This window comes from Scyliorhinus canicula, chromosome 4 (assembly GCF_902713615.1).
Source record: "Scyliorhinus canicula chromosome 4, sScyCan1.1, whole genome shotgun sequence".
Lineage (NCBI taxonomy): Eukaryota > Metazoa > Chordata > Chondrichthyes > Carcharhiniformes > Scyliorhinidae > Scyliorhinus > Scyliorhinus canicula.
The window spans coordinates 63,835,794-63,862,415 of record NC_052149.1 but is presented as its reverse complement, the minus strand read 5'-3'; the positions used below and the strand labels follow the sequence as shown (position 1 = coordinate 63,862,415).

The following is a 26,622-nucleotide window of genomic DNA, read 5'->3' as shown; positions in this document are numbered from 1 at the left end:
CCGTCCAGCTGACCCTGCCCATGAGGAATGGTTGACCATCGAAACACCTGTCAGAAGAGAATAAGGGAGGGGACAACTAGACAGGATGCTAGATGGTTGACTCTGACAATGTGAGGGCAGTGACAAGGGGCTGGTCATGCAATGAAGATGAAGGGCACCTGAGATGTGAGTAAGCGGTGTCTGCCAGATAAGGTGTAGTGCTGGCTGCTTCCAGGGCCAGTAGGTCAATGAGTGAGGGGAAGTACTGAATGACTGAACAGTGCTGCTGCCACCATCCCCCTCGCTGGTGGGTCTCCTGCCAGACAGATGATATATTGTGGCTCGCCTCTCCTCCATGGCATCCAGCAAATGGCTGAGGACCCCCTCCGTAAATCTAGGAGCTGGTTTCCTTGCTGCCATCCTCCTGGTTGGAACCAGATCAACTGCTGTGGAGCCGTTTAAATGTAGCCTCCCTTCTTTGAAGTGCTCATATGACCTCCAGTGTGGGTGAACCAAACACCCTGGTGGGATTCATACTTATTTTTTCTCCTGGGGTCAAAAAAAAATTCAACGTGCCTGAAGATTCCGATCTGGATTATGCCACCGGGCCTGATGGGAATCGCACCGATTTGCTTGCCGAAAATTATACTTTATCATTTTTTTCAAAAAATTCCACCCAAAGTGTTTAGAAAGGACATTGAAGAAAAACATCGGAGCTGGGGTAAAGTACTGATTAGGGAGGACATCATGATATAGGAAAGGGAGGATGGCCTTGTAGGGACAAGGACAGAATCAATTTGGTTTGAGTTGAGTAGAAAATGAAGTGTTGCTCACGTTCCTGGGGGTATTCTGTAGGCCCGCAAATAGCGAAAGAGAGATGGAGGAGTAAATCTTTAGGGATATCGCTAGATGTGCTAGAACTATAATGAGGAATGGGGAGGGGGTGGGTTAGGGAACTTTATCTGAACATCAATTTGGATAATGTTAGAATTGCGGTAAAGGGCAGAAAATTGGTTTTAGGATAGAAAAACGTGAGTCATATTTAATGGTTGCTTTTCAGACTGGAGGATGTTGCCACGAGTTAATACTCATTCCAGTGGTTTTTTGATACCTATATTGAGGCAGTGGCATAATGGTATTGCCGCTGGAATAGTAATCTAGAGACCCAGGGTAATGTTCTGGAGACCCGAGTTTTAATCCCACCAGGGCATTTGAAATTTGAACTCAATAAAATCCTGAAATCAAAAGTCTGTTGATGACCATGAAACCGTTGTTGATTGTCATAAAAGCCCATCCGGTTCCCTCATGTTCTTTATGGAAGGAAATCTGCCATCCTTTCCTGGTCTTACCTACACGTGACTCCAGAACCACCAGCAATGTGGTTGACTCTTGAATGGACAATAAATGCTGGCCCAGCCAGCGACGCTCACATCCCATTGATGATTTTTTAAAAAAATGACTTTGATATTGTAATGCAGAGTAAAATTTCAAAATGGGCTGATTATACAAAACTTGGAGATGTGGCATACAGTGAGGATGATACCGATCAACTGAAATAGAACATAGGTAGATAGGCTAACAGAATCAACAGACAAATGGCAAGTGGAATTTAATACAGAGCAGTGTGAGGTGATGCATTTTGGCAGAAGGATTAGGAGAGGCAATACAGGCTTATCGGCACAATTCTAAAGAGTGTATTGGACAGAGGGACATGGAGTCATGTGCACTGATATTTGAAGGTGGCAGGACATCTTGTGAATAATTAACAAAGCTTATAGGATTTTGGAATTCATAAATTCCATAGTGGAATTCATAGTGGTATTGTGAGGAAAAACACAGATGTTTTTCTGAACCTTTATAAAGCTCTAGTGAGGCCCCAAATACTATATTAAATCCAGTTCTGTTAACCACACATTAGGAAGGATGTGATGGTTCTTGCGAGAGAGCTTGGAGGAGATTTGCCAGAATGGTTCTAGCGAAGAGGAAATTTAGCTCCAAAGCTAGGGTGGACAAGATGGGCTTATCCTTGCAGCAAAGCTGGTTGAGGGAAAATCTGAAAGAGATGTACATGATTATGGCAGGGTAAGATAAAGGTGGACAAAGAAAACATGTTCCCATTAACTGATGGTACAAGGATTAGCAGACACAGATTTAAGGGCCGCGATTCTCCGCAACCACGATGGGTGGGAGAATAGCGGGAGGTCCGCTCCCGCACCTCCTGCTCTTCTTCCACCCCCCCCCCCCCCCCTAAAATGGCATGTCCGGTTTTCCGACACGCCGCTCGGAGAAACGCGGGCCGCCGTTCGATTCTCTGACCCGGATGGGCCGAGCGGCCTGCCGTTCCCAACCTGTTCACGACGGCGGCAACCACACCTGGTCGCTGCCGTCGTGAACATGGCGCGCCAGGTAAGTGTGGGGCCTAGGGGGGGGCGAAACGGGGATCGAGCACCACGACCGTGCTTGGGAGGGGACTGGCGGGCGATCGGTGCCCACTGATTGTCGGGCCGGCGTCTCAAGGGGACGCACTCTTTCCCCTCCGCCGCCCCGCAAGATCAAGCCGCCATGTCTTGCGGGGCGGCTGAGGGGAAAGACGACAACCGCGCATGCGCGGGTTTGAGCTGTCCAATCCGCGCATGCACGGCTGACATCATTAGGCGCCGCCGCGGTGTCATTCTTAGCACGCCGAGCCTTGAAGCCAGGGACAAGGCCCGGCCGCCGAGTTTCCCGGTACGGCCCGTCTATCCCCCCGGGTAGGGGAGAATAGGGGGTCGGGAGAGGCTTCCGACGCCATCGTGAACCTCTCCAGGTTTCACGACGGCGTCGGGCCTTGCGGAGAATTCCGCCCAAGGTTTTCAGCAAGATGTGAAAAAGAGATTTTTAATGCATGGAGAAGTAATGATCTGGAACTCATTGCCAGTAGGAGCGATGGAAGTGTAAATGATGAATGATTTCAAAAGGAATCTGGAAGGGCAACATGAAGGAAATAAATTTATATAGCTATAAGGTTAGAGCATGGGGAATGACTGATTGAATTGTTCTACAGAGAACTGACATGAATTTGACGGGACAAATGGCCTCTTTCAGTGCCATCAGGAGTCCAGGGTGTGACAGAGTTATTAAATCCAAGGACCAGTTTGCCCAGAGTGGGTACTCAAGTAACATATATTCCAGAAAGATCTAGTCAATGGAGATATGCGAAAAACTTGGCAAGTCTGCGTTGGACTAGGGTGAGCACAGTAAGAAGTCTTACAACATCAGGTTAAAGTCCAACATTTTGATTTGAAACAAACCTGTTGGACTTTAACCTGGTGTTGTAAGACTTCTTACTGAATTTAAATATTGGTTGAATGTTCAGAGTGATGGCCAAGAAGCGGACTCCATGGACTGGTAGAAAAAATGCCTCTGATGTTAGTTTCACTGCTGTTTGGCCTTTCACACCTTTTGTTATCTTTGTGGACTGCCATTAACACTCTCTCCCCTTGGTTTCTGTGGCTATTAGTACCCCATTTCCCTGGGTCTCTGTGGCTATGACTCATGTTTCATTCTCACTCCACAGTATAAATATTTCCCACTTTCTCTGTTCGCTTTGACGAGTCATTAGACTTGAAATGTTAGCTCTTTTCTCTCCCTATAGATGCTGCCAGACCTGCTGAGATTTTCCAGCATTTTCTCTTTCATTCCATGGACTGGTATAATGGAATGAAAGAGTGGGCAGCAGGAAAGTGCAGGGTAAGTACTGATTGTGGGCCAAGAATTGACTTGCATCAGGAAGTGCTTACATACTAGAGAAAGATCTTCTAATAGTGCGAGAGCGAGATCTCGCAGTATTACTCCCAATAAACATAAAAGTGCAAGCAGCAGCCATAATTTGAGTAGATTAGACAATTTAAAAAAGGCTACAGCATTATCTCAGAACAGAACTAAAAGTGGAATTCATCATGATCATTCAGTTTTGGTGGTTGCCAACAAACAAGAACAAACTAATAGGAGCGGCAAAACAAAGAGAATTAGATAGTTGGAAAGAATTTTGAGGGTTTTTTTGGTCACAAGTTGCTGGCTAGGTCAATATTTATTACCCATCCCTTATTGCCCTTGGGAGGGCATTCTGAGGTATCAGATAAGGAACAAACAGCTTTTCTATGGGTGGATTTGTAATGAAGTAATCCTTGCAGATGGGATTTATAAGGCTAAAGTAAGGCTAGTTATTAGGAGTTTCAAAGAGTGACTGGGTGATACAGATATTAGCGTGGACGCTACCATTGCTGAAAAAGTAATATTGAAAATCTTGTTAGCTCTTTTGGCCACATATGCATGGGGGTGTAAATCAGTTGACAAAGTTTTATGGTCTAAGACACATTTCTGCAAAGTGATACTTTTTGTGTTTCTGAAATTACCCAAAGAGACAGCAGATACAGAAGGACAACTATGGAAATTAAACAAATGCATTGATGGCCTGAATGATGCTTCCAGAGTTTGGAGTCTTTGAGTGAGATCTGCCTTGTTAACAATAGGCTGTGTTCAACTGAAAGTAGATCCCACAATGTTTAAATTACTTGAGCTCTTGCGGAGGCAATGGCTATGTGTTTAACACAGACAAGATGCTCTGCTGAAATTCATCATCAAGTATCCTTTAACAGCACTTTCCAAAACGTGACCTCCACAACCTGGGACAAGAGCAGCAGACTTAGGAGAACTCCTCCACCTGCAAACTCCCCTCCAAGCTGCACACTGTCTTGACTTGGAACTATATTACCATTTCTTCACTATCACTGGGTTAAAAAAATCTCCCTCCCTCACTGTGGGCGCGATTCTCCGCTTCCCACGCCGGGTGGGAGAATCGCGGGAGGGCCGGGCGAATCATGACACGCCGCCCTGGCACACCCCGCGATTCTCCCCCCCCCCCCCCCCCCCCCCCCCAAATGGCGTGTCGCGTTTTGCGACACGCCGCTCGGAGAGTCGCCGCTCGCCGTTTTTCACGGCGACCGCCGATTCTCCGGCCAGATAGGCCAAGCGGCCCGACGAACCCGACCGGTTCACGCCGGCGTCAACCACACCTGGTCGCTGCCGGCGTGAACATCGCGCGACCGGTAAGTGTGGGGCCTGTGGGGGGCGGAGGGAGGATCGAGCACCGGGGCGTGCTCATGAGGTGACTGGCCCGCGATCGGTGCCCACCGGTTGTCGGGCCGGCGTCTCTAAGAGATGCACTCTTTTCCCTCCGCCGCCCCGGAAGATCAAGCCGCCACGTCTTGCAGGGCAGCGGAGGGGAAGACTGCAACCGAGCATGCGCGGGTTGCCGCCGGCCAACCTGCGCATGAGCGGCTGACGTCACTTAGGCGCTGCCGGTCGCGTCATTCTCGGCGCACTGCTTTGAGGCAAGCGTCAAGGCCCGGCGCCCGAGATTCGGCCACCGCCGCTCCTAGCCCCCCCCGGAGGGGGGGGGGGCGGTGGGGGGGAGAGGAATAGGGGGCGAGGAGCGGCCTCCGACGCCGGAGTGAAACACTCCGGGTTTCACTCCGGCGTCGGCTGTTTCTCTCCGTTTCGGAGAATCGCGCCCTGTGAGTGTACTTATACCAGATGGAATGCAGTTCGAGGCGGCAGCTCAACACCACCATCTCAAGGCCAAAGGATGGGCAAAAAATTCTGGTCTTGCCAGCAATGGTCACAATTCCTTGAAAGAATAAAAAAATGTACTTGTGAATCCAAATAAACACAGACTGAAATCATGGCTGTTGTGTTAAGAGGTGCATTTTGGTGTGTGTTGGAAGAAATAACTTTATTTAAAAAAAATAAATTTAGAGTACCCAATTAATTTTTTCCAATTAAGGGGCAATTTAGCGTGTCCAATCCACCTAGCCTGCACATCTTTGGGTTGTGGGGGCGAAACCCAGGCAAACACGGGGAGAATGTGCAAACTCCAGACGGACAGTGACCCAGAGCCAGGATGGAACCTGGGACCTCGGCGCCGTGAGGCTGCAGGGCTAAACCACTGCGCCACCGTGCTGCACCAGAAATAACTTCAATAGAGAATGTTTTTAGAATATAGGATATTTGACCACATCTGAATATTGAGTCAAAGATTTAATATAAAGGTTAATTGAATAAATATTCGAAAAGGAAGACTGTGAAAACCATGGGGGAAATGCCAGGGGAATGGAATTATTGTAAGCTGCTTCAATTGATGAGTTTGCCGTGACACAATGGGCCAATTGTCACCCTTCAGTCTGGTTTTCTATAAATCTAGAGCGGAATTCTCCGCTCCCGGGAAAAATCGGGAGGGCCGTCGTGAACTCGGCCGAGTTTCACGACGGCCTCGGAGGCCGCTCTTCGCCCCCTATTCTCCCCTCCGGGCGGGGCTAGGAGCGGCGCTCCGTAACTCTCGACCGCGGAGACGTCGCGCCAAAAATGACGCGGCCGGCGCGCCTAATGGCGTCAGCCGCGCATGTGCAGGTTGGCCGGCTCCAACCCGCGCATGCGCGGCTGACGTCATGACGCTGACAGCTCGAACCCGCGAATGCGCGGTGGCCGTCTTTCCCCTCAGCCACCCCGCAAGACGTGGCGGCTTAATCTTGCGGGGCGGCGGAGGGGAAATAGTGCGTCCGATTGAGACTCCGGCCCGATGATCGGTGGGCACCGATCGCGGGCCTGTCCCCTCCCGAGCACAGTCGTCGTGCTTATTCCCCACCAAGCCCCCTACAAGCCCCAAACGGGCATCTCCACACACCCGTTTCATGACGGCAGCGACCAGGTGTGGTTGCCGCCGTCGTAAAACGGTTGCGAACGGCAGGCCGCTCGGCCCATCCGGGTCGGAGAATCGCCGCTCGCGGGCAGGGGGGGTAGGGAGAATCGCGGGGGGCGCGTGAAATTTGTCGGGGGGCCCTCCCGAGATTCTCCCACGCGGCGTGGGGAGCGGAGAATCGCGCCCCTAGTCTTCACAGGAAGGGTCAAGTCAGTAAAGACCTAAAAAATGACAGATGTATTAAAAACACACAACTCAAATGCAAACTCCTAATACTTGGTTCAGGGGTCTACTGCTCCATGCTGGCCCTACTTAACTAGTCATGAATTACATTTTTGCACTCTACTTTTTCTAGGTTAATACATCCAACTTACTGTGGAATTATCAAGCACTAAATGGACAATGGAGGTGAGAGGGATGGGGGAAGGCAGCAATAAATTGAATGGCTTCCATGTGGTAAAATTCAATGATTTTCTGAAAAGATATTTCAGAACTTTATTACATTTTAACAACTGCAGTACAAAAGGCTGCTGCAGCGTTATACTGCAGTTATTATGTATATTCAACTTACCATTGACTGTAATCTTTGAGCAAGCAAATATGTCTGTACGCTGTCCTTTCCTTCCTCTTTATTACGTGTTCGGTCTGCAGGTCTTGGCCGATGATATATTGCCTGTTCTGTGGAGAAAAAAAAGAGAATAAACTTTACCAAAAATCCATTAACCATATAGTGAAATACTATAATACTATATTCAGATTTTGATCTGCCTGAAAGCTCAAAGACAATGTCAACCACAAATTATCATTTAAGTTTACTGCTTCAGATTCACGGTCCGTTTTATGGATTTAGTGGTCAAAATAATCTATCAAATACCAAATAGAATCAGTTTACAATGCTGTATAATTTTCAAGTGCTAATTAAGTAACCAGTAGCCCATCCCCCCAGCTCCAATTCTTGAATGTTATCAACTGAAGTTGGTTATTAAGTGAGAATGTTAGCTATGATGTCAAGCACCATGTAGGAATAATAGTCACATAGGCGAAGCATTATTTTACCGTGGAACCTTACCCCAGCAAGGATACAATGTCTTCAGGTGAGAAGGATGGGGAGAAAAACTGGTGAAGAAAACTGTTGGAAAAAAAAGCTAATATTTATGGAAGCAATCACTAAGCAAATAGATGGTTCCAGTCAGCTATGAAGATCCTATTTCTGATGGCATTTTGGTGACTGAGTTTTTAGTAATTGTACTGTATAGCGCTCTGATTTATTAACCACTAAAAAAAGTACAATATTTCATCAATATAACTCATCACAATATTCTGTACCAGCTGAGGTTCACTCGTGTCAGAAGCAGGTCTCAAACTCCTGATACGTTGGGGTGGGACACGATGCGAGGAATAGTTATTAAGAATAAATGGATTTGACTTGAGCAATTATGGGACAAGGGTATGAAATTATCAAATCTCCAGTTTAAACAATTCTTCCCCCAATCCACAAAATAACAACACAGCATTCATGGGAAATTCAACCTTTATATGGACTGCTCAAATAAAATTTGCAATAACAATAAAGAGGATGAGTTCATGGAATGCATTCAAAATAGATTATGGGCTGAGTATGTCATGAAACCAAAAGGGAGAAGACTACTTTTGATATGTATTGTGCAAATAAGGCAGGGTTAATTAATAAAATTATAGTAAAGGAACCTCTCGGGACGTGATCAAAATATGGTAGAATTTTATTTGGAGTTTGAGAGTGGTTTAGTTCAGTGCAAAATCACATTCTTAAATCTGAACAAAGCAAATAACTTAGATGTGAGAATCAGGGTAAGGGAAAGCTGTTTCAATGATTTGAAAAAGTAGAATAAAACATATGAGGGCACATATGCAATGACAAACATTAAATCATCATCATAATAATAATAATAATAATAATAATAATCGCTTATTGTCACAAGTAGGCTTCAATGAAGTTACTGTGAAAAGCCCCTAGTCGCCACATTCTGGCACCTGTTCGGGGAGGCCGGAACAGTGGTTTAACCCACTGTGCTAAACCAGCCCTGATATACATTCCCTAAAAGGTATATGACCACTGGAAAAGTGGCCCAACTGTGGCAAACAGGAGACGGTAAAGATATTACTAATTTAAATGTTACCGAAAAGTGTATTAACCCGGAGGATTGGAAGAAGTTTAAAACTAGGCAAAGGATGGCCAAGAAATTAAGAACATATAGCTGCCAGAAGCAGTAGTAGAGGCGGGTACAATTTTGTCTTTTAAAAAGTATATAGACCGTTATATAGGTAAAATGGGTACAGAGGGATATGGACCAAATGCGGGCAATTGAGACTAGCTTAGTGGTAAAAACTGGGTGGCATGGCCAAGTTGAGCTGAAGGGCCTGTTTCCATGCTGTAAACCTCTATGACTCTATGAGGACATGAGAATAAATGTGCTGGAAACGAATAAACAGATACTAACAGCTCTGTAGATATGCATAACATAAAAAGATTAGCAAGAGTAAACATGGGTACGTTAGAGGTAGAGGCTAGAGAAATTAAAATGGGGTATAAGGAAATGGAAGAGATATTAAACAAAAACTTAATATCTGGCTTTATAGGCAAACAACCAGTTCCAGAAGTATTGGGAAATCAAAAGGCCACTGTAAATGAGGAACTTAAGGGTATCAGCATTAGTAAAGAAATAATAGAATCGTAGAATTCTTACAATGCAGAAGGAGGCCATTCGGCTCATCAAGTCTGCACCAACCCTCTGAAAGAGCACTCTACCTAGACCCGCTCTCCCCACCCTATCCCCATAACCCCACCTAACCTGCCCATCTTTGGACATGAAGGGGCAATTTAGCATGGCCAATCCACCTAACCTGCACATTTTTGGACTGTGGGGAGGAGATCGGAACACCCGGAGGAAACCCATGCAGACACGGGCAGAACGTGCAAACTCCACACCGACAATCACCCGAGGCCAGAATTGAACCCTGGTCCCTGGCACTGTGGGGAAGCAGTGCTAACGACTGTGCCGCCCGTACTGAAGACATTGATGGTACCCGTCGGGGCGGGCAATCCCGGCGCCAAGGAGTGGAGTGCACCACTCTGGCGTCGGACCGCCCAGAAGGTGCGGAGGGAAAGACTGCCCCCACGTCACAGGCCCGCCCGCGGATCAGTGGGCCCCGATTGCGGGCCAGGCCACCGTGGGGGCACCCCCCGGGGCTAGATCCGTCACGCCCCCCCCCCCCCCCCCCTCCCCCCAGGATCCCGGAAGCTGCCCGCAGAGCCAGGTCCTGCCGATAAGTACCTGGTCTAATTTACGCCGGCAGGACCAGCCTAAAACGGGTGGCCGCTCGGCCCATCACGGGCTGGAGAATCGCCGGGTGGGTGGGGGGCTGCCAGCGGCCGCTGACTGGCGCAGCGCGATTCCCGCCCCCACCAAGACCCCGGCGCTGGAGAATTCGGCAGCCGGCGGGGGCGGGATTAACGCTGCCCCCTGGCGATTCTCTGGCCCAGCGGGGAGGGTTGGAGGATCCTGCCCCAAAAATCCTTGGATCTGATGACCTAGGGTTTTAAAAAGTGGTGGCTAAAGAGATAGTGGGTGCATTGGTATGGATCTTCAAGATTCTCCTAGATGCTAAAACAGTTCCTGCATATTGTTAAGTAACAAACATAACCCCACCAGTTCAGAGAAAAAGGAAGCAAAAAAATAATTATAAAAGGCCAGTTAGCTTTACAACGGGAGTGGGGAGTTAACCTTTGTTACAAAAGGATTGGAATATAAAAGTAAAGAAATTTTACTGTAATTATATGGACCTTGTTGAGATTATTCGTGTACAGTTTTGGTCTCCTTACCCAAGGAAGAATATACTTAGATGAAGTGCAGCAAAGATTCACCAGGCTGCTTCCTGGGAGTGGGGAATTGTTCTACAAGCTGAGATTGCCTAATTATATTCCCGAATGTGTCGAAGAATGAGAGGGGATCTCATTTAAACATGTAAAATTCTTAAGTAGTTTGACAGGGTCAATACTGGGAGGATGTTTGCCCCGGTTCTCGAATCAAGAATTTGGGGTCACAGTCTCATACCACCATTTAGGACTAAGGTGAAAATAAATTTCTTCCCTCAAAGGGTGTGATCCTTTGGAATTCTCAACCACAGAAAACAGTGGATACTCTGTTGTTGAATATGTTCAAGCCAGAGATTGGTCGATTTTTGGAGTTTGAGGGATATGATGTGGCCAAGATTAGCCATGGTCTTACAAAATGGCACAGCAGGCTCAATGGTCCGAATGGCCTACTCTGCTCCTACCTTCCGCTCTTATGTACACAGAATACTCAGTAATGCCTGTTCATGTCTGTCAATGAATCTGATAGATAACTAATTAGGAACAAGATTGAGGGTTAGAAGGAATAACACTGATAAAAGTGGCAAAATCTATGTGAAACAGTTTTCCTGAGCTGCTGGAATCATGAAGGAAGTAGCTGGTAATAAAAGATAACACGCATGACAGAAATTAAAAGGGCTATTACATAACTAATTTAAATTGTGCAAGAAAAATCATGAATGAAAAACACTTAGGTGGGCATTTTGGATTTTTACTTGAATTACATTTAAATACAGAGAAAAGCTCTGTAGATATTGAATCAATATTGTGATAAAGCAAGGCTTTGTAATTCAATTAGCTAACAGCTCCATTGCTGGGAGCTGCCACTTTTGGTTTTATATTTGTCAACTCACAAGGCAGTCTGAAGCCTTAAAGACATAGCTAATCTGACACTGTTGCATTATTTGACCCTGGAAAAACAAGCTCCATGTTTTAAGGATCAACTTTATATTGAGGGCTAGTACAGGAGAAGAATCCTTATTTTTGATATAAAGGATAGAAGCCATGGTAATATTTAGAAGTGATGATTTGTCATAGCTTGTCTGTACCGTTTGAGCATTTCTATTTTCCGTTTTTGCATTTGTTGTTTGAATATTTTTCTACTCCCTTTTGCAAGCACTGAAGTAGTTACCAGTTCCTGACACTTGGGGTGAAATTCTCCCAAAGGGAGACTGAGTGCCGGCGCCGGAGCGAAACTTGGAGTGTTTCACTCTGGCGTCGGAGGCCTCTCCTCGCCCCCTATTCTCCCCCCCGGGGGGGGGGGGGGGGGGGGGGGGGGGGCTAGGAGCGGCGTTACGGGGAACTCGGCCGCCGCGTCAAAGCGGCGCGCCAAGAATGACGTGGCCGGCGGCGCTTAAGTGACGTCAGCCGTGCATGCGCAGGTTGGCCGGCTCCAACTCGTGCATACGCGGTTGCCGTCTTCCCCTCCGCTGCCCCCGCAAGACATGGCGGCTTGATCTTGCGGGGCAGCGGAGGGAAAAGAGTGCGTCTCTTAGAGACGGCGCGCGCCCGATGATCGGTGGGCACCGATCGCAGGCCAGTCACCTCATGAGCACGCCCGTGGTGCTCGATCCTCCCTCCGCCCCCACAGGCCCCACACTTACCTGTCGCGCGCTGTTCACGACGGCAGCAACCAGGTGTGGTTGCCGCCGGCGTGAACCGGTCGGGTTCGTCAGGCCGCTAAGCCCATTCGGGCCGGAGAATCGCCGGTCGCCGTGAAAAACGGCGAGCGGCAATTCTCCAAGCGGCGTGTCGAAAAACGCGACACGCCATTTTTGGGGGGGTTGGGAAAATCGCGGGGGGTGCCAGGGCGTGATTCGCCTGGCCCTCCCGCGATTCTCCCACCCGGCGTGGGGGGCGGAGAATCGCGCCCTTGGTGCACTGTGCAGAATTACACTTCATCATTGCCACACAGGTCAACCCAGTTTGAGGAGCATGTCTAAAAAGGAGTTACAGCACCACCCAAAGGAAACATAAAATACAATAGCAATGACACTCGGATAGAAGGTTTTTCTGTGTCTGAAAGTAATAGAAAGGAAAAGGATTATAAAAGAAATGGAATTAAAGGGAGTTAAAAACAAAATTAAAAAGACAAGTGAAACAAATCAGCTATTCAGATTACCAGGAAGACTTGGTCTGACAATTTGAAATTATTTTAAATATTGAAATGATGCCAAATGGTTATATAAAGAAAATCAAAACTAGTTCTCAATGTTCATTTTACACATGGGATTTTCTCTATAAAGACCATAGCCCATTATTATAATAAAACTGGACAGTGAATATATTGAAATTGAGAATTTGAAAAAAAAGCTTTATCTTCCAACTAAAACTTGCGATAAGCTCACCACAGCCAAAATTTATAGCTCCAATTAGTTCCAGGTATGTGTGTATCCGTCCAATGCAATTCACGTCGCCACAATTTTTCAGTCCTGGGCGCACTGATGTTTTATTCAGGTATTTGGGTTTAGACTTCTCCCTGCCGGAACAAAGCACATGCCATCATACTGCAATTTGTGACCGTCAGACATTTTTGTTACTGGGACACTAGAGACAGGGCTTTAAAAAAAAATAAGTCAGATGTGTCAAATATGATAAATTATTAGCTGCTGCATTTTGCCCATTTGAGTATTGCAACCTTCTCTTTTATATGGAAACAAATGAACAAGAGAGGGCATGTTCCATTTTATATTAGTCCAGAAAAATGGGTCTGCAAAATGAAAGTACAAATCTGGTAGCAAAAATAATTGGGGTGAAGGCGAAGAAGCGTTGTCCAGGTAGAAGCATGACCGTAGAACAGCATAACAAGGGCTTTCCACCTGCTGATATATATCCAATCTTTGGCCAGCTGCCTGGGAAGTACTAAACAAATAGGAACCACTTCGCTGAGATGGAAAATAAAAAATAAATCAATCTGCACTGTGGGTGCATATCATCTGGGCAAATATCTATTTAAAAAGTGGATAGAAACAGGTACTATTTGAATACATGGTGCATCAAATTACCTTTATAAGGAGAAGGTAGGCAGGTTTGAATGATTAGAGTAATTAGAATTCCTACAGTGCAGAAGGAGGCCATTCAGCCCATCGGGTCTGCATCGACCCTCTGAAAGAGCGCCTTGCCTAGGTCCACTCCCCTCCCTATCCCCATAACCTGCGCATACACATATACACTAAGGGGTAATCTAGCATGGAAAATCAACGTAACCTGCACATCTTTGAACTGTGCATGGAAACCGGAACACCTGGAGGAAACCCGCGCAGACACGGGAGAAAGTACAAACTACGCAGTCACCCCAGGCAGGAATAGATCCCAGGTCACTGGCACTGTGATGCAGCCGTGCTAACCACTGTGCCACCGTACCACCCTGATAGTCCGACCAGTAAAACTAAATGCATTTACAAAACTAACAATGGAAAATAAGCAAAGCATATTGCAACCTTGGTGCAGTGCTGAGTATCGCACAGTAGGAGATGACAGGCTTGAGCGGCTCTCTCCACCCCCTCCCACCAACCCCCTTGCCACAATTTTGTTTGCCTGCAGGTCCATGACCCAGGAGAACTGCGAGGAAAATAAGAGATGTTCAAAGCTGACAGTACGCTGGTGTGCTCAGAGATATCAGCTACGATGGATGCAACACGAAAGCTTTCAGCTATTCTTTTTTTCAAATTGATATGAAGGGTATTATTAGTTATTTGTCTGAGACAATACCTAATCACAAAGCTACATTTTAAAAATTAATTCCTAATATGCATAATTTTTCAGAAAAATCTGGAAAGCAATTTGGCTTTATAGCCTGTGAGTTTCAGCACTAGAAGTGTTGATTAAGGAGAAAATGACATCCACAGTATTGCCACACACATCCACAACAAACATCATGTTGTCCTGGGTGTTAATGTGGGCATTACGTGTGTTTGCCAGAATATTCAGAATAGGTAGACCATGATGTTAGTCAGTCTCTAAAATTGATTCTGTGCCCAATTTTCCATCTTGGACCTCAACCCTCTAATTAACACCCCCACTTAAAACACTTACAGTTGAACATGTGGGATGAGCAGCACAAGGGCCCCAATGACACCACAACCGACGCCACCCCCCCCCCCCCCCCCCCCATCAGTGCATTTAAAAACATCACCATTCAATTTGCCATTCAGTTATCTATTACTGGTTCTTGCTGAGTTTCAGAAAATACTGATGCTTACACAAGTTCATGAATGTATGTCAAATCTTTGGAAATTATGCTGGACGTAGTGCTAGCCTCAAACCACTCAGCAGCAGGTTCAGTGCTGACTGCTCGTTACAGCCATTTTAAGTAGCAGACAACATCTACTTTGTGTGCTCCCTGTTTCACGTCGAATGGGCACAAGAATATTGGACACCACACACCTGATTTCAAGGGCTCTCAAATTCCCCCTCCTCCCCTTGGTTCTCAGCTCAAACACTCTAGCTAATTCAAAACCAAATTCCAATTATCCTTTTGCTTTAGTACAAAATCATCATAGCGATAGCAAAATAATCAAGTATCTTAAAATGTGAATACTTCATCAGATATGTTGTCAAACATTTTGTAATTAGGCGTAGAACACTGCCTTTTCTTACCACTGATCCAAGATATAGTTGCGAATTTTCAGAAAGCGTTCTGGTGTTTTTGATGATCGTCCTTCAAAGAATTCGGGGATAGCTTGTTTTTCGTCTTCTGTGATCATGTTTTTGTCTAATATTACTTCTTGTGCCGGGGTTTTCAGTATCTCCCCTTCTTCACTATCACAGTTTTCTTCACCCACTTCCATTTCACAAACCGACAAACCGTACGCACAGATATCATTATGGATTTTCTCTTTTTCTTCTAATTGCTTGAACTCTAGAAAATCTGGTATTTGCTCTACTAATCCTTCATTAGTTGTCTCCAGAGGATGTCCACATTTGCTGTAGCCTACAAAGTCTACATTGGCTGTTTTTGCCAATGTTTCATTTTCTTGGCTGTCATCAATCATGGACTTCAAATTATTGATGTTATTACTCGGTATCTCATCATGCTTGGACATTTCCTGTATGTCTGACATCTGTGAACAATTTTGCAAGGCCACAGCAGAAGTGGGAGAATTAACCAAGGATTGATCTACTCCTGAAACACTGTAACCATAAGTAGTCACCTCGGGTTCATCTATCGTTAAATCAGATTGAGTTTCTGTTCCTTTCTGCTCCTGACGGCCATCACTGTCACTATCTGTTTCATCCATGACATCCACATCTTCATCGTCAGACATATGTTCAATCTTAACAGCATTGACAGTGGGATAAGCCTGACCTTGTGATGAAGTAGAGCTGTGATGCCCTGATCCTATCTTCAAAAGGTTGGCTTCATTTCCAGACAGAAGTGTTGTTTTGGCAGTCCAGATACTTGCCTCTTCCACGGATTTTTCATTTTTTGCCTATGGAATTAAAAAATATATATATAAACTTCACACCAATGACAGAAATCTCTAGTCTCTTACACGGATGCTCCCTATTTCTCAACAGCTTGCCCCATAATCACTTGCAACCACAATCCATATAAACACAGTTTTCTCGTACCTCCGGTGGCCTTGGAGTGAAAGGTCGCACATTTGCCAGCTCCCACTCATGGTGGTCTTTTTGTGGCATTTACGCCGGATTGTTGCAGAAATTTTGGAAAGCAAAGGTGTAGAAGCATGAACAGAAGGAAGGGTCCCCTAATTTACTGACCTGCGGCCCAGAAAAAAATCGGAAAAGGAGGAACCAGAAGGTGGTGGAGCAGATATCACGTGTGGAACTGGCAGATGTGCAGGGTCCGGCCCCGCCAGCTCAGTGGTCATCGGCCAAGTTGGTGAGCTTCTTAAATGAGAAGTTCACCCAACAACGTAAGGAGTGTGCGGAGGACCTGGTCCAGGCGGTGGACTCGATCAAGGTGGTGGTTAACGGCGTGGAAGCGAGACTGACGACCTAGGGACAGGCGATCCAGAGGCTGGAGGAGCTGGCAGGGGAGCAGGAGGAGCAGTCCACCTCGATGGCAGCGGAGATCGGGATGCTGCAGGACCAGCAGAAACGACTGCTGGAGAAAGTGGAGGACTTAGAGAGCCGTTCTCGGAGACTGGACATTTGGATCGTGAGTCTGCCGGAGGGAAGAGAAGAATCGGACGCTGGTGCATTTGTGGGGACGATGTTGGAGAAGCTGCTTGGAGAAGGTGCGTTCGACAGACCTTTGGAAATGGACCGGGCCCACAGGGCACTAATGCGCAAGCACCAGGGGGTGAACCCCCGAGGGTGATGGTGGTACGACTGCATCGGTTCCAAGACAAGGAACGTATTATGAGGTGGGCCAGGCAGACGAAGCGGTGTGGGAAGATGTCGAGATCCAGATGTCCCAGGACCTGGAAGCAGAGCTCACAAAGAGGATGGTGAGCTTCACTAAGGTCAAATCGGCTCTGTATAAGAAGGACATAAAGTTTGGACTGCTGTACCCGCCTCGCCTATGGGTGACCTATGAGGGTCGGGAACTGTACTTCGGCTCGGCGGAGATGCAGTAGACTTTATGGAAGAGAATAAACTGATAGGAGAAGGAGGACTTTAAACTTTGACTACGGAGAACTGAGCTATGCTTCGTAAAACTTTTAACTTTTGATTTGCAATGTTCGGACTTATTTCGGAGTTTCTGTTTGTTTCTTTTCGTTTTTTCGTTTCTGTTTGGGGTTAGGTTAGTATATAGTACTTTGTTAAGGGAGGAGGGGTGGGCCTTTGTGCTCGGACCTTGGGAGGGATTGGTTGTTTTTTTTTGCTTCTTGTCTTTGTGTTGATTGTTTGCACTAAGAGCAGGGGGAGGGGATAAGATGCTAGGGGCCAGTGGCAGGGGCTGCCAGGCTAGCTGGGAGGGCTAGTTCATGGAAGCAAAGTGGGGGGTGAGCTGAAGACCAATGTGAGGGGGGGGATGGGAGGGGGAGAGGGGACTAGGCTGCTGACAGGAGGGGACTTTCAAGGTGGTGGAGGAGGAGGGTTGATGACGGTAGTTGCCTGAGGGCGTCCCAGGAAAGGGGCAGGCCAGGAGAGGTGTGGGACATGGACCGAAGAATGGCCTAGGAGAGGTTATCGTTGATCAGCAAGGGGGGGCGGGGGGGGGGGGGGGGAGAAGAGAGAGAGAACCAGGCTGGTTACTGGAACGTTCGTGGACTGAATGGGCCAGTCAAAAGAGCCCCTGTGTTCGCGCACTTGAGGCAACTGAAGGCGGGCGTGGCCACGGTGCAGGATACACATCTGAACGTGGGGGACCACATTAAGTTGAGGAAGGGATGGGTCGGGCAGATGTTCCATTCGGGATTGAACTTTAAAACTAGGGGGGTGGCAATCCTGGTCAATAAACGGGTGGCATTCGAGGCGGGGAAGATAGAGATAGACCCGGAGGGTAGATTCATTATGGTTAGTGGGAAGCTGCAGGGAATGGCCCTGGTATTGGTGAATACATATGCCCCAAACTGGGATGATGTTGAGTTTGTTAGGAGGGATCGCTTCTCGGCCTTTTGGCTAAGATCAAGCATAGATTGAGCCTTTTGTCTCTGATTGGATATGTCTCCTTTATGGGGACCATGAATTGGATTCAATTTGAATTGTTTTTTGGAGCAGGCAAGGAGCTGGATTAGGGGTTCGCCTCTGTCCACACTCTGAGCCCTAGCTGTGTAACTAAGATAAAGTAATTTAGGAGGGTGCTAGGGAAGATCCTGGACCTGGATTCACAGCGACTGATATGGGGGGAGATTTCAACACAGTCCTGGATCCAAGGCTGGATCGGTCGAGTCCAAGGCTGGAAAGGTGTCAGCTATGGCAAAGGAGCTGCGGGGGTTCATGGAACGCATTGGGGGGGGGGGGGGGGGGGGGGAAGAGAGAGTTATCAAAGGAAAGGCCCAGCGGCTGCACTGGAGATTAGGGCTGCTAGCGGAGGGTGAGGTGTGCGAGCGGGTGAGGGAGGCCATTCGGGGATACATAAGTATCTGGTGAGATCTCGGCTGGGGTGGTGTGGGAGCAGTTATCAGGGGGGGGGGAAGTCATTTCAATCGGCCCATAGGGAGAAGGCTGAACGGGCGGAGTTGGAAAGACTGGTAGGTGAAATTTTACAGGTGGAGAGGGGGTATGCGGAGTCTCCGGATGATGGGCTTCTGAATGAGCGTCAGAGACTACAACTGGAATTTGGCCTCCTGTCCGCAGGTAAGGCGGAGGGACAGCTGAGGAGGGTTAAGGGGGCAGTCTATGAAAATGGGGAAAAAGCCAGCAGTTGGCTGGCGCATCAGCTGAGGAAAGAGGAGGTGGCGAGAGAAATTGGGAAAGTAAAGGATACAGGGGGGAAGGTGGTGGTGGATCCGGCAGGGGTGAACCGTGTTTCAGAAATTTTACAGTAAATTATATAAATCGGAACCCCCAGCCGGGGAGGAGGGTATGAAGCGATTCTTGGGGGGGGGGGGGGGCCTGGAGTTCACGAGGATAGATGAGGAGTTGCTGGAAGGCTTGGGAGCCCCAATTGGGCTTGGGAGGTTATAGACTGGTTGGGGCGATGCAATCGGGTAAGGCCTAAGGACCTGATGGATCTATAAAAAGTTTTCCGGGTTGCTGGGGCCGCTCCTGGTTTTAATGAGTCTAAGGAGTTGTGAGTGCTCCCCTCAACGTTATCGCAGGCATTGATTTCGCTTATTTTGAAGCGGGATAAGGATCCAGAGAGTTGTGGATCGTATAGGCCGATCTCCCTTTTAAACGTAGATGCGAAATTGCTGGCAAATATCTTGACCACGCGCATAGAGGATTGTGTCCCCGGGGTATTGGGGAGGACCAGAGGGGATTTGTAAAGGGAAGTCACCTGACGTCCAATATTAGATGGCTCCTAAACGTGATAATGATGCCAGCGGAGGGGCGCGAGGTTGAGGTGGTGGTGGCCATGGATGCAGAAAAAGCCTTTGATCGGGTAGAATGGAAGTACCTGTGGGATGTCCTGGGAAGGTTTGAGTTCGGGCAGGGATTCGTGCACTGGGTCCGGCTGCCTTATCAAGCAACCGTGGTGAATGTAAGGACCAGCCGGGTTCGATCAGAGTATTTTAGTCTGTGCAGGGGGACATGGCAGGGGTGTCCACTCTCCCCACTACTGTTTGCCCTGGCCATAGAGCCTTTGGCAATGGCGCCTAGGTCATCGAGCATTTGGCGGGGATAGTGAGAGGGGGGTGGAGCACAGGGTCTCGCTCTATGCGGACAATTTGCTTCTTTACATAACAGACCCGTTGGGGGGAATTGCAGGAATGATGGAGGAATATGGTCGGTTCTCATGTTACAAATTAAACATGAGCAAGAGTGAGGTCTTCGTGATCCAGGCAAGGGGACAGGAGAGGAGACCGAGGGAGATGCCGTTTAAAGTGGTGGAAAGGAGTTTTAGGTACCCAGGGATTCAGGTGGCAAAGGACTGGGGACAGCTTCATAAGTTAAATTTGGGCAGGGTGATCGAGCAAATGAAAGGGGACTTCCGCAGGAGGGACGTGCTCCCGCTGTCATTGGCGGGGAGGGTACAGACTGTGAAGACGACTGTCCTCCCGAGATTGCGGTTTGTGTTTTAGTGTCTTCCAATCTTCATCCCCAAGGCATTTTTTAGGAAGATGAATGCGGCCATCTTGGGTTTTATATGGGCTGGGAAAGCCCCGAGGGTGAAGAAGGTCCTTCTGGAACTGGGGCGCGGGGAGGGGCTTTGGCCCTTCCGAACTTTACTAATTATGATTGGGCGGCCAATATATCGATGGTAGGCAAGTGGGTAGTGGGGGAGGGTTCGGTGTGGGAGCGAGTGGAGGTGGCATCTTGTAAGGGCCCGGTACTCCACAAGCCCAGTGGTAGTGGCAGCCCTGAGAGTGTGGGGGCATGGAGGCACACAGGCTGGAGGGGGCGTCTGTGTGGTCACTGGTTTGCTCTGGGGGGGCTTGGGGGGGGGGGCTTTAGGAGGTGCCAGTGGGCAGGGATTGAGAGATTTGGGGATCTCTTCATTGAGGATGGTTTCCCGAACCTGGAGGAGCTAGAGGAGGAGTTTGCTGGGTGGGAATGGATTTCGGTACCTGCAGGTACGGGACTTTGTCCGGAGGCAGGTTCCAAGCTTCCCTCGCCTCCCTCTAAGTGGGACTACAGGATAAGGTGATGTCAAAAACAGGGGTTGGGGAGGGAGGGTCTCGGAAATATATAAGGAATTGATGGAGTAGGAAGGGGTCCCAATCGGGGAGGTGAAGATGAAGTTGGAGGAAGATTGGTGGGGGGGGGAGAAGTTGGAAGTCGGACTATGGGAAATAGGAGAATCAATCCATCTTCGTCGTATGCCAGGCTTAGCCTGATACAGTTCAAGTTGGTCCACAGGGCTCATATGACTGTGGCCCGGATGAGTAGGTTTCTCGAGGAGGTAGAGGACAGATGTGGGTGGTGTGGGCGAATCACGTACACATGTTTTGGGTGTGTCCGAAGCCGAGGAGATTTTGGCAGGGATTCTCAGATGTCATGTCAGAGGTCCTGGAAGGGAGGGTTACTCCGAGTCCAGAGATGGCAATATTTGGAGTGTTGGAAGATCCGGGAGCACTCCAAAGTCAGGAGTGTGGGTTAGTGACATGGCAGACTAAAGATTAAGTTCGCCTTAAGGGGTTCAAATCAGGGGTTTGCTCAGAGGTGGCAGCTGTTCATCGACTTCTTTAAGGAAAACTGACCGTCAGCACAAGCGGGGGGGGGGGGGGGGAGAGGCATGGCAACGAAGCGTACGGGTAGGGAATCTAATATATGGGTAGACAGGAGGTACCACTGGGCTTGTGGAGTACCGGGCCCTTACAAGATGCCGCCTCCACTTGCTCCCACACCAACCCCTCCCCCACTACCCACTTCTTAACCATCGACATATTAGCCGCCCAAAAATAAGTTGGATATGTTACTATGAGGTTGTTGCGTGTGTCGGACCGCTCGGTTGTTTAGAGTGTTAAAATGTTAAAATTACAAATGTTTTCCAAAAAAAAAAGTTTTCTCAAAATCATGGTGACAAGTATACTGCAACAATGATCTGGCTTCTTTGTACTTTCCAATTCCAACTCGGTCTTGTGAAAATGGAAGCCTCTTTTTTTGTTTGGAAAAGACGTATAGAATTTGCTCTAGAATTACTGTATCCAATCAAATCCATCTATCTGACAGGCTTGGACTCGGACTAAACTACAAGTCTTGGGACCACAGCGCCCCACAAAGTTTAGTTTACAACGTGATTGCAAGATCCTCAATTATAGCTCAATTACATCTTTGCATTCTGAACTTTATTCTGGATTTAACCCTAAAAATAAAGGTATTGATAATGATCCTGAAAACCATCATTGATGTTCCCTTAACTTTGCTGACTCTGTTATTCTGTAGAGCTTTGAGCCTCCAATAGGTTCCTCATCAAGGAGTCGCTCTGATGGTCAAGCTCATCTCCCTGTTCAGCACGGAACACGCAGGAAGAAGCGACATGCTGTATGAGCAGTAATAGACCTGCTGCTTCAGGTGCATGAGGGAGGAAGGGTTCTGGATCTTGAGTGCGGAGAAGAAATCCTATCCCCTCTTCTGAGAGGGGCAGGGTGACGGCGGCGGTGTGTAAAGTCAGTACTGACCAACGACAAGGGTGAAGACAATTTTGCAGTTTCAAGGGGAAGCATTCCCACTCGTCTTGGCCCACGACTGGTGCTGTAAAGGCATTTAATTTTAACTGAAGCTGCCCTTGCTTTCCTTCAGTGCAGGGATTCCCGACACTCATGAAACCCAGCTAACAATAGGTTAAACATAGTTTTGCAGCCTTATTATTTTAAAATGGCCAACACGTCTCCTGGAAGCTAGTTGGCTGCCTGTCCCCAGTGCTCCATTAAATCCAGAGATGGAGGTTAGAGGTGGGTTGGGGTGGCTAGTATTACAACTTTTACATCTCACCCTACCCCAATTCTCCAGACCATTGGGTTCGAGTATCATTGCCATCATGACTGGTTCAACAAAAACTATGCATAAATTTGTGACCACCAGGAACCAAAATGAGCCGCCTTCATTGCCTATCAAATTAATGCAAGGTCGCAAATCAAGAATGCAACATTCCAACAGCTCATGTATGAAGGCATATCTGGGAGATAAAGGACTAGTGTTCGGGAGAGAAAGCCATAAAGATCTAACAGTATGCTGACCATCGTGATATAACATAATAATCTTATGTGAAGCCTTTTGAAGTAACCAGGGCCATCTGCACCGCGGCGCAGCGTGGCGGATGAAAGCCGGGGGAACCCGCTCCCGCAATGCCTCGCAAGGTCCAACGCGAGACGGCGCAATGTGAATCCTGCCCATTGTGGGGGGATCACTTTTTGGTAAATCTGCATATTAGAGTGTGACAGCCAGCCTCAGTCTAATGTGCAGATTCCCAAGGTACCTGAGGCTTTGGGATTCATCCCCTTTGCCTCAGGGACCTCGTGCGTGCGCCCTTCAGCACTGGTCTCCACAAACGGGGACCAGACAGAACGGCACTCGTGGGTGCCTCCGAGGAGATCGGAGACCCCCAACTGCATACCATGGCCGAAGGCCACCAAAGATGGTGTCCTGCATAGGATGCTGGGAGAATTGGCCCAGTTCAAGGACAAGCAGGCTGCAACTTAAATAAACATTGATAAGCAAGCTGCAGCCTATACACAGGAAAAAGGCCATCTCCAGGCCATCCCAGGGACAATGGAACATACTCTCAATCACGATTGTCTACCAGACACAACGGCATTTGCATTCCTTATTTGGAAGGGTCTACGTGCCCCTCACGCCTACAGACATGGCCGAGTACACGTCACAAAATCAATGTGCCAGCCCTTGACTGGACGTGATCGATCAGGGTGATCGAACCCTGATCAATTGATTGGTAATCGCCCAGGGACTGTCCAAAACGGCGCGAAACCAATAAGTTAGAAAAGATGCTGCATCACTTTAGAATCGCTCTCTCTGCAGCAGCAACGAAACAACGGTGATCTTCACAGGCCACCACAAGGAGGACTATCACGCCACCAACAGAAGGAAGACCAGAGCCAGACCAGACCAAGGACCAAACCTTGATGACTACAGGATTCAGCACACAGATAAAGGTAAATATCTGTCTGGTACTTGCTAGTCAGTCTAAAGTTAAGTTAAGGTCTAGTGTGAACTTCTAGCACTCTGTAAAATAACTTTGTGTTGATGTTGTGATTGATTAACTGTAACATCGTGAGTGTGAATAAATACTATTTGATTATAACAAAGTCAACTGACAGTTATTTGTCCACCACATATGGGTTAAAGACACACTGTGGTAGCAATAATACCCTTTGGGCAGGCTGGTACCCTGGCACCACCTGGGTACTCTGGTACTGCCACCTGGGTGTCAGAATGGAAGTGACATGGTGCCAGATTGGCATTGCCAAGGTGCCAAGCTGTCAGTTTTTGCGCACATGATTGGGCCAGGGGTGCCCTGCGTGGGTGCGGGGGGGCCCTCCCATAATGCATTCGGGCTGGGGGTTGGGGCGGTCGGGAATCGCTTCAGGGGCCTCGACGATCAGGACGCTATCTCGCTACACTGGGGAATTCCGGCAAGCAGAGCTTCCCACTGTACAAACCAGGCTATGTGTGGCCTCAGCCACGCATTCCCTGTTTGGACCCATTATACAAAACGAGTCGCGTTGAATAGCCATGTGTTTCTTGGCACTGCGAGCACCGGGAAACATGCGGCTAAACGCGACCGCTATGGGACTTTGTTCCCATTTGAGTGAATCATGCCCTATAGCAGGGCTTTTCAAACTCATGGTCCTGACCCGCGGTGAGTTATGGCCAGGTGTCGGGAGGGTCGCGGAGCGATCGATCATGGCGCAGGAGAAGCACCAATCAGCCGCGACCGGTTTTAGGTTGAGAATGCCGCCCACGTCTGTCAGTAGCCACAGCATTCTGCCTTGCTCCATCTGATTGGCACCCATATTATCCAATGGATGATTAGCTTCCCTAATGTCACATCCAACGTCTATTATTTTGCTGATCAATAGGAGGCGGTACTTCGGCAGCGCACTGTTGGAGCTCGGGGCCTGTGAAGAACATGGACTGCTGCCGAGTGAAGTTTGTGTGAGGGCTGAGAATGGCGGGTCACTATTTTGGCAGTCAGCACCAGTTCACTGGCTTCCATAAGTACTTCAATGCCTACACCATCACAGGGAGGATGAATTATGTGATAGCTACATAAACAGGGATTACAGCAATTTGTTTGTTCTTCAAACTGAAATCCAAGAAGAAGGTACTTGCAGCAAGCACAGAAAATAAATTATGGGTGGTTCTCCCCGAGGTCAGGGCAAGTGGAATTTAAGTGCCAACATGTGAAAGCTGTGTGAATGTTTGAAACCTCTGCAATCGTGTCACTATAATAGCCTATTATAAGTTAACAGTCTTCACAAATAAATTCATGGGATGCCATGTGCTGTTTAATAAAAAGAGAATGCCGTCCACATGCATGCCCCCTCCGGTTGATCCGACAGTGCACAGATCCAGTGTGGCAGACTGCCACCTCCTGATGTCAGCGCGCTGTCCCAGTATCGTCTCCTCTTGGTGTCAGAATGCTGTCCCAGGACCAAATTTATTTTAAAAAACAGCAGAGTCTTCGCACCAGAAGAGAGTGAGAGCAGGTCACATGCCCAGCATGCACACTGATGTCACGCAAACAGTACTTTGGCCGCAAAATCCTGGAGGAGAGATTCCTTCATTTTCCAGCTGCCAGCAAGTAACCAACAGGAGTGTGTGAAGAACTGAAGATGGATCAGATTGTAATAAGGAAGAGAGGGCAGAGACACAAACAGGCCAGGATCTCACAACTGAATCTGCTAGAGTGCTTCTCAGGAGACTCCACGGTAGGACAAAGCAGTGCTGGTGTGAGTTCCAGGGCCTCTCATGAACAACCCATTAAGAAGCTGAAATCGGAAACAAAGCAGTACAAAGATGATTTCTTGGCTTTATTAATTATGCCTTATTAATTGTGCCACTGCAAATCAGGATGCAATGCCCATGTGCGTAATGTGCAGGGAAATACTGGCAAATGAAAGATTCAACCCTCAAAACTTCAAAAGCATTTGAAGAATAAGAATGGCTAGTTTGATGGCAAACCGCTTGATTATTTCCAAAGGGTGCCGCGAGAATTTAAATCATTAGCTGATGCCCTTAGCAGAAATGCAACATTGAATGACAAAGCCAAGTGAGATCGTGAGGACCCGCAGCTCACCTGTTGCATTGAAGGTAAGCAAAAAATTCAGTCGCGAAGTTCGAGCAGTGTGGGTCACGATGGTTGGCAGGTTGGTAAAAAATGGTTCTGGGCAATAAAGTTTGAAAAGCACTGCCCTACAGATCAAGGTCAAACAGACATAAACCCCATGGCTCACAGAATGGTGTTTCTCTTCTTAAGGATGACAATGCCATCCATCAATGCTGGAATGAACATTTTCAACAATCCACCACATCTGTGAATCTACAGTGGCAGCTGATATTATCCGGATCCAGTACCCTGTGCTAGAAATCATCGGGAAACCAACACCGATGGGAGAGCTGCAACGAGCAATCAAATGGATGGAAAACAACAAAGTTTGAGGTTGTGATGGTATGCCAGCTGAGGTCTTCAAAGTTGTTGGGCTTTTGCTCACATCCAGATTCCATGGACTCATCCAATGGATTTTTGTGGATGATAAACTTCCCTTCAACTTTTATTTATATTTGTTCATGGGATGTGTGCATTGCCCATCCCTAATTGCCCTTGAGGGGCAGTTAGGAATCATTACTGTGTGTCTGGAGTCACATATGGGCCAAACCAGGTAAGGATGACAGATTTCCTTTCCTAAAGGACATTAGTGAACCAGATGGGTTTTTACGACAATCGACAATGGTTTTATGGTCATCATTAGACTTTTAATTCCAGATTTTTTATTGAATTCAAATTTCACCATCTGCAGTGGCAGGATTTGAACCTGGG

At 47.7% G+C, this 26,622-nt stretch overlaps 1 protein-coding gene across 1 annotated transcript in view; it reads right to left on the bottom strand.

The window, feature by feature from the left end:
* Positions 1-26,622, bottom strand: part of mysm1 (Myb-like, SWIRM and MPN domains 1) — a 122,360-nt gene that overhangs the window by 46,283 nt on the left and 49,455 nt on the right. The window contains exons 8-10 of the mRNA XM_038794360.1: positions 15,204-16,036; positions 12,953-13,083; positions 7,287-7,393 (exon numbers count right to left, since the gene is read on the bottom strand). Coding sequence (XP_038650288.1) covers positions 7,287-7,393; positions 12,953-13,083; positions 15,204-16,036 — 1,071 coding nt within the window. The remainder of the gene's footprint in view (positions 1-7,286; positions 7,394-12,952; positions 13,084-15,203; positions 16,037-26,622) is intronic.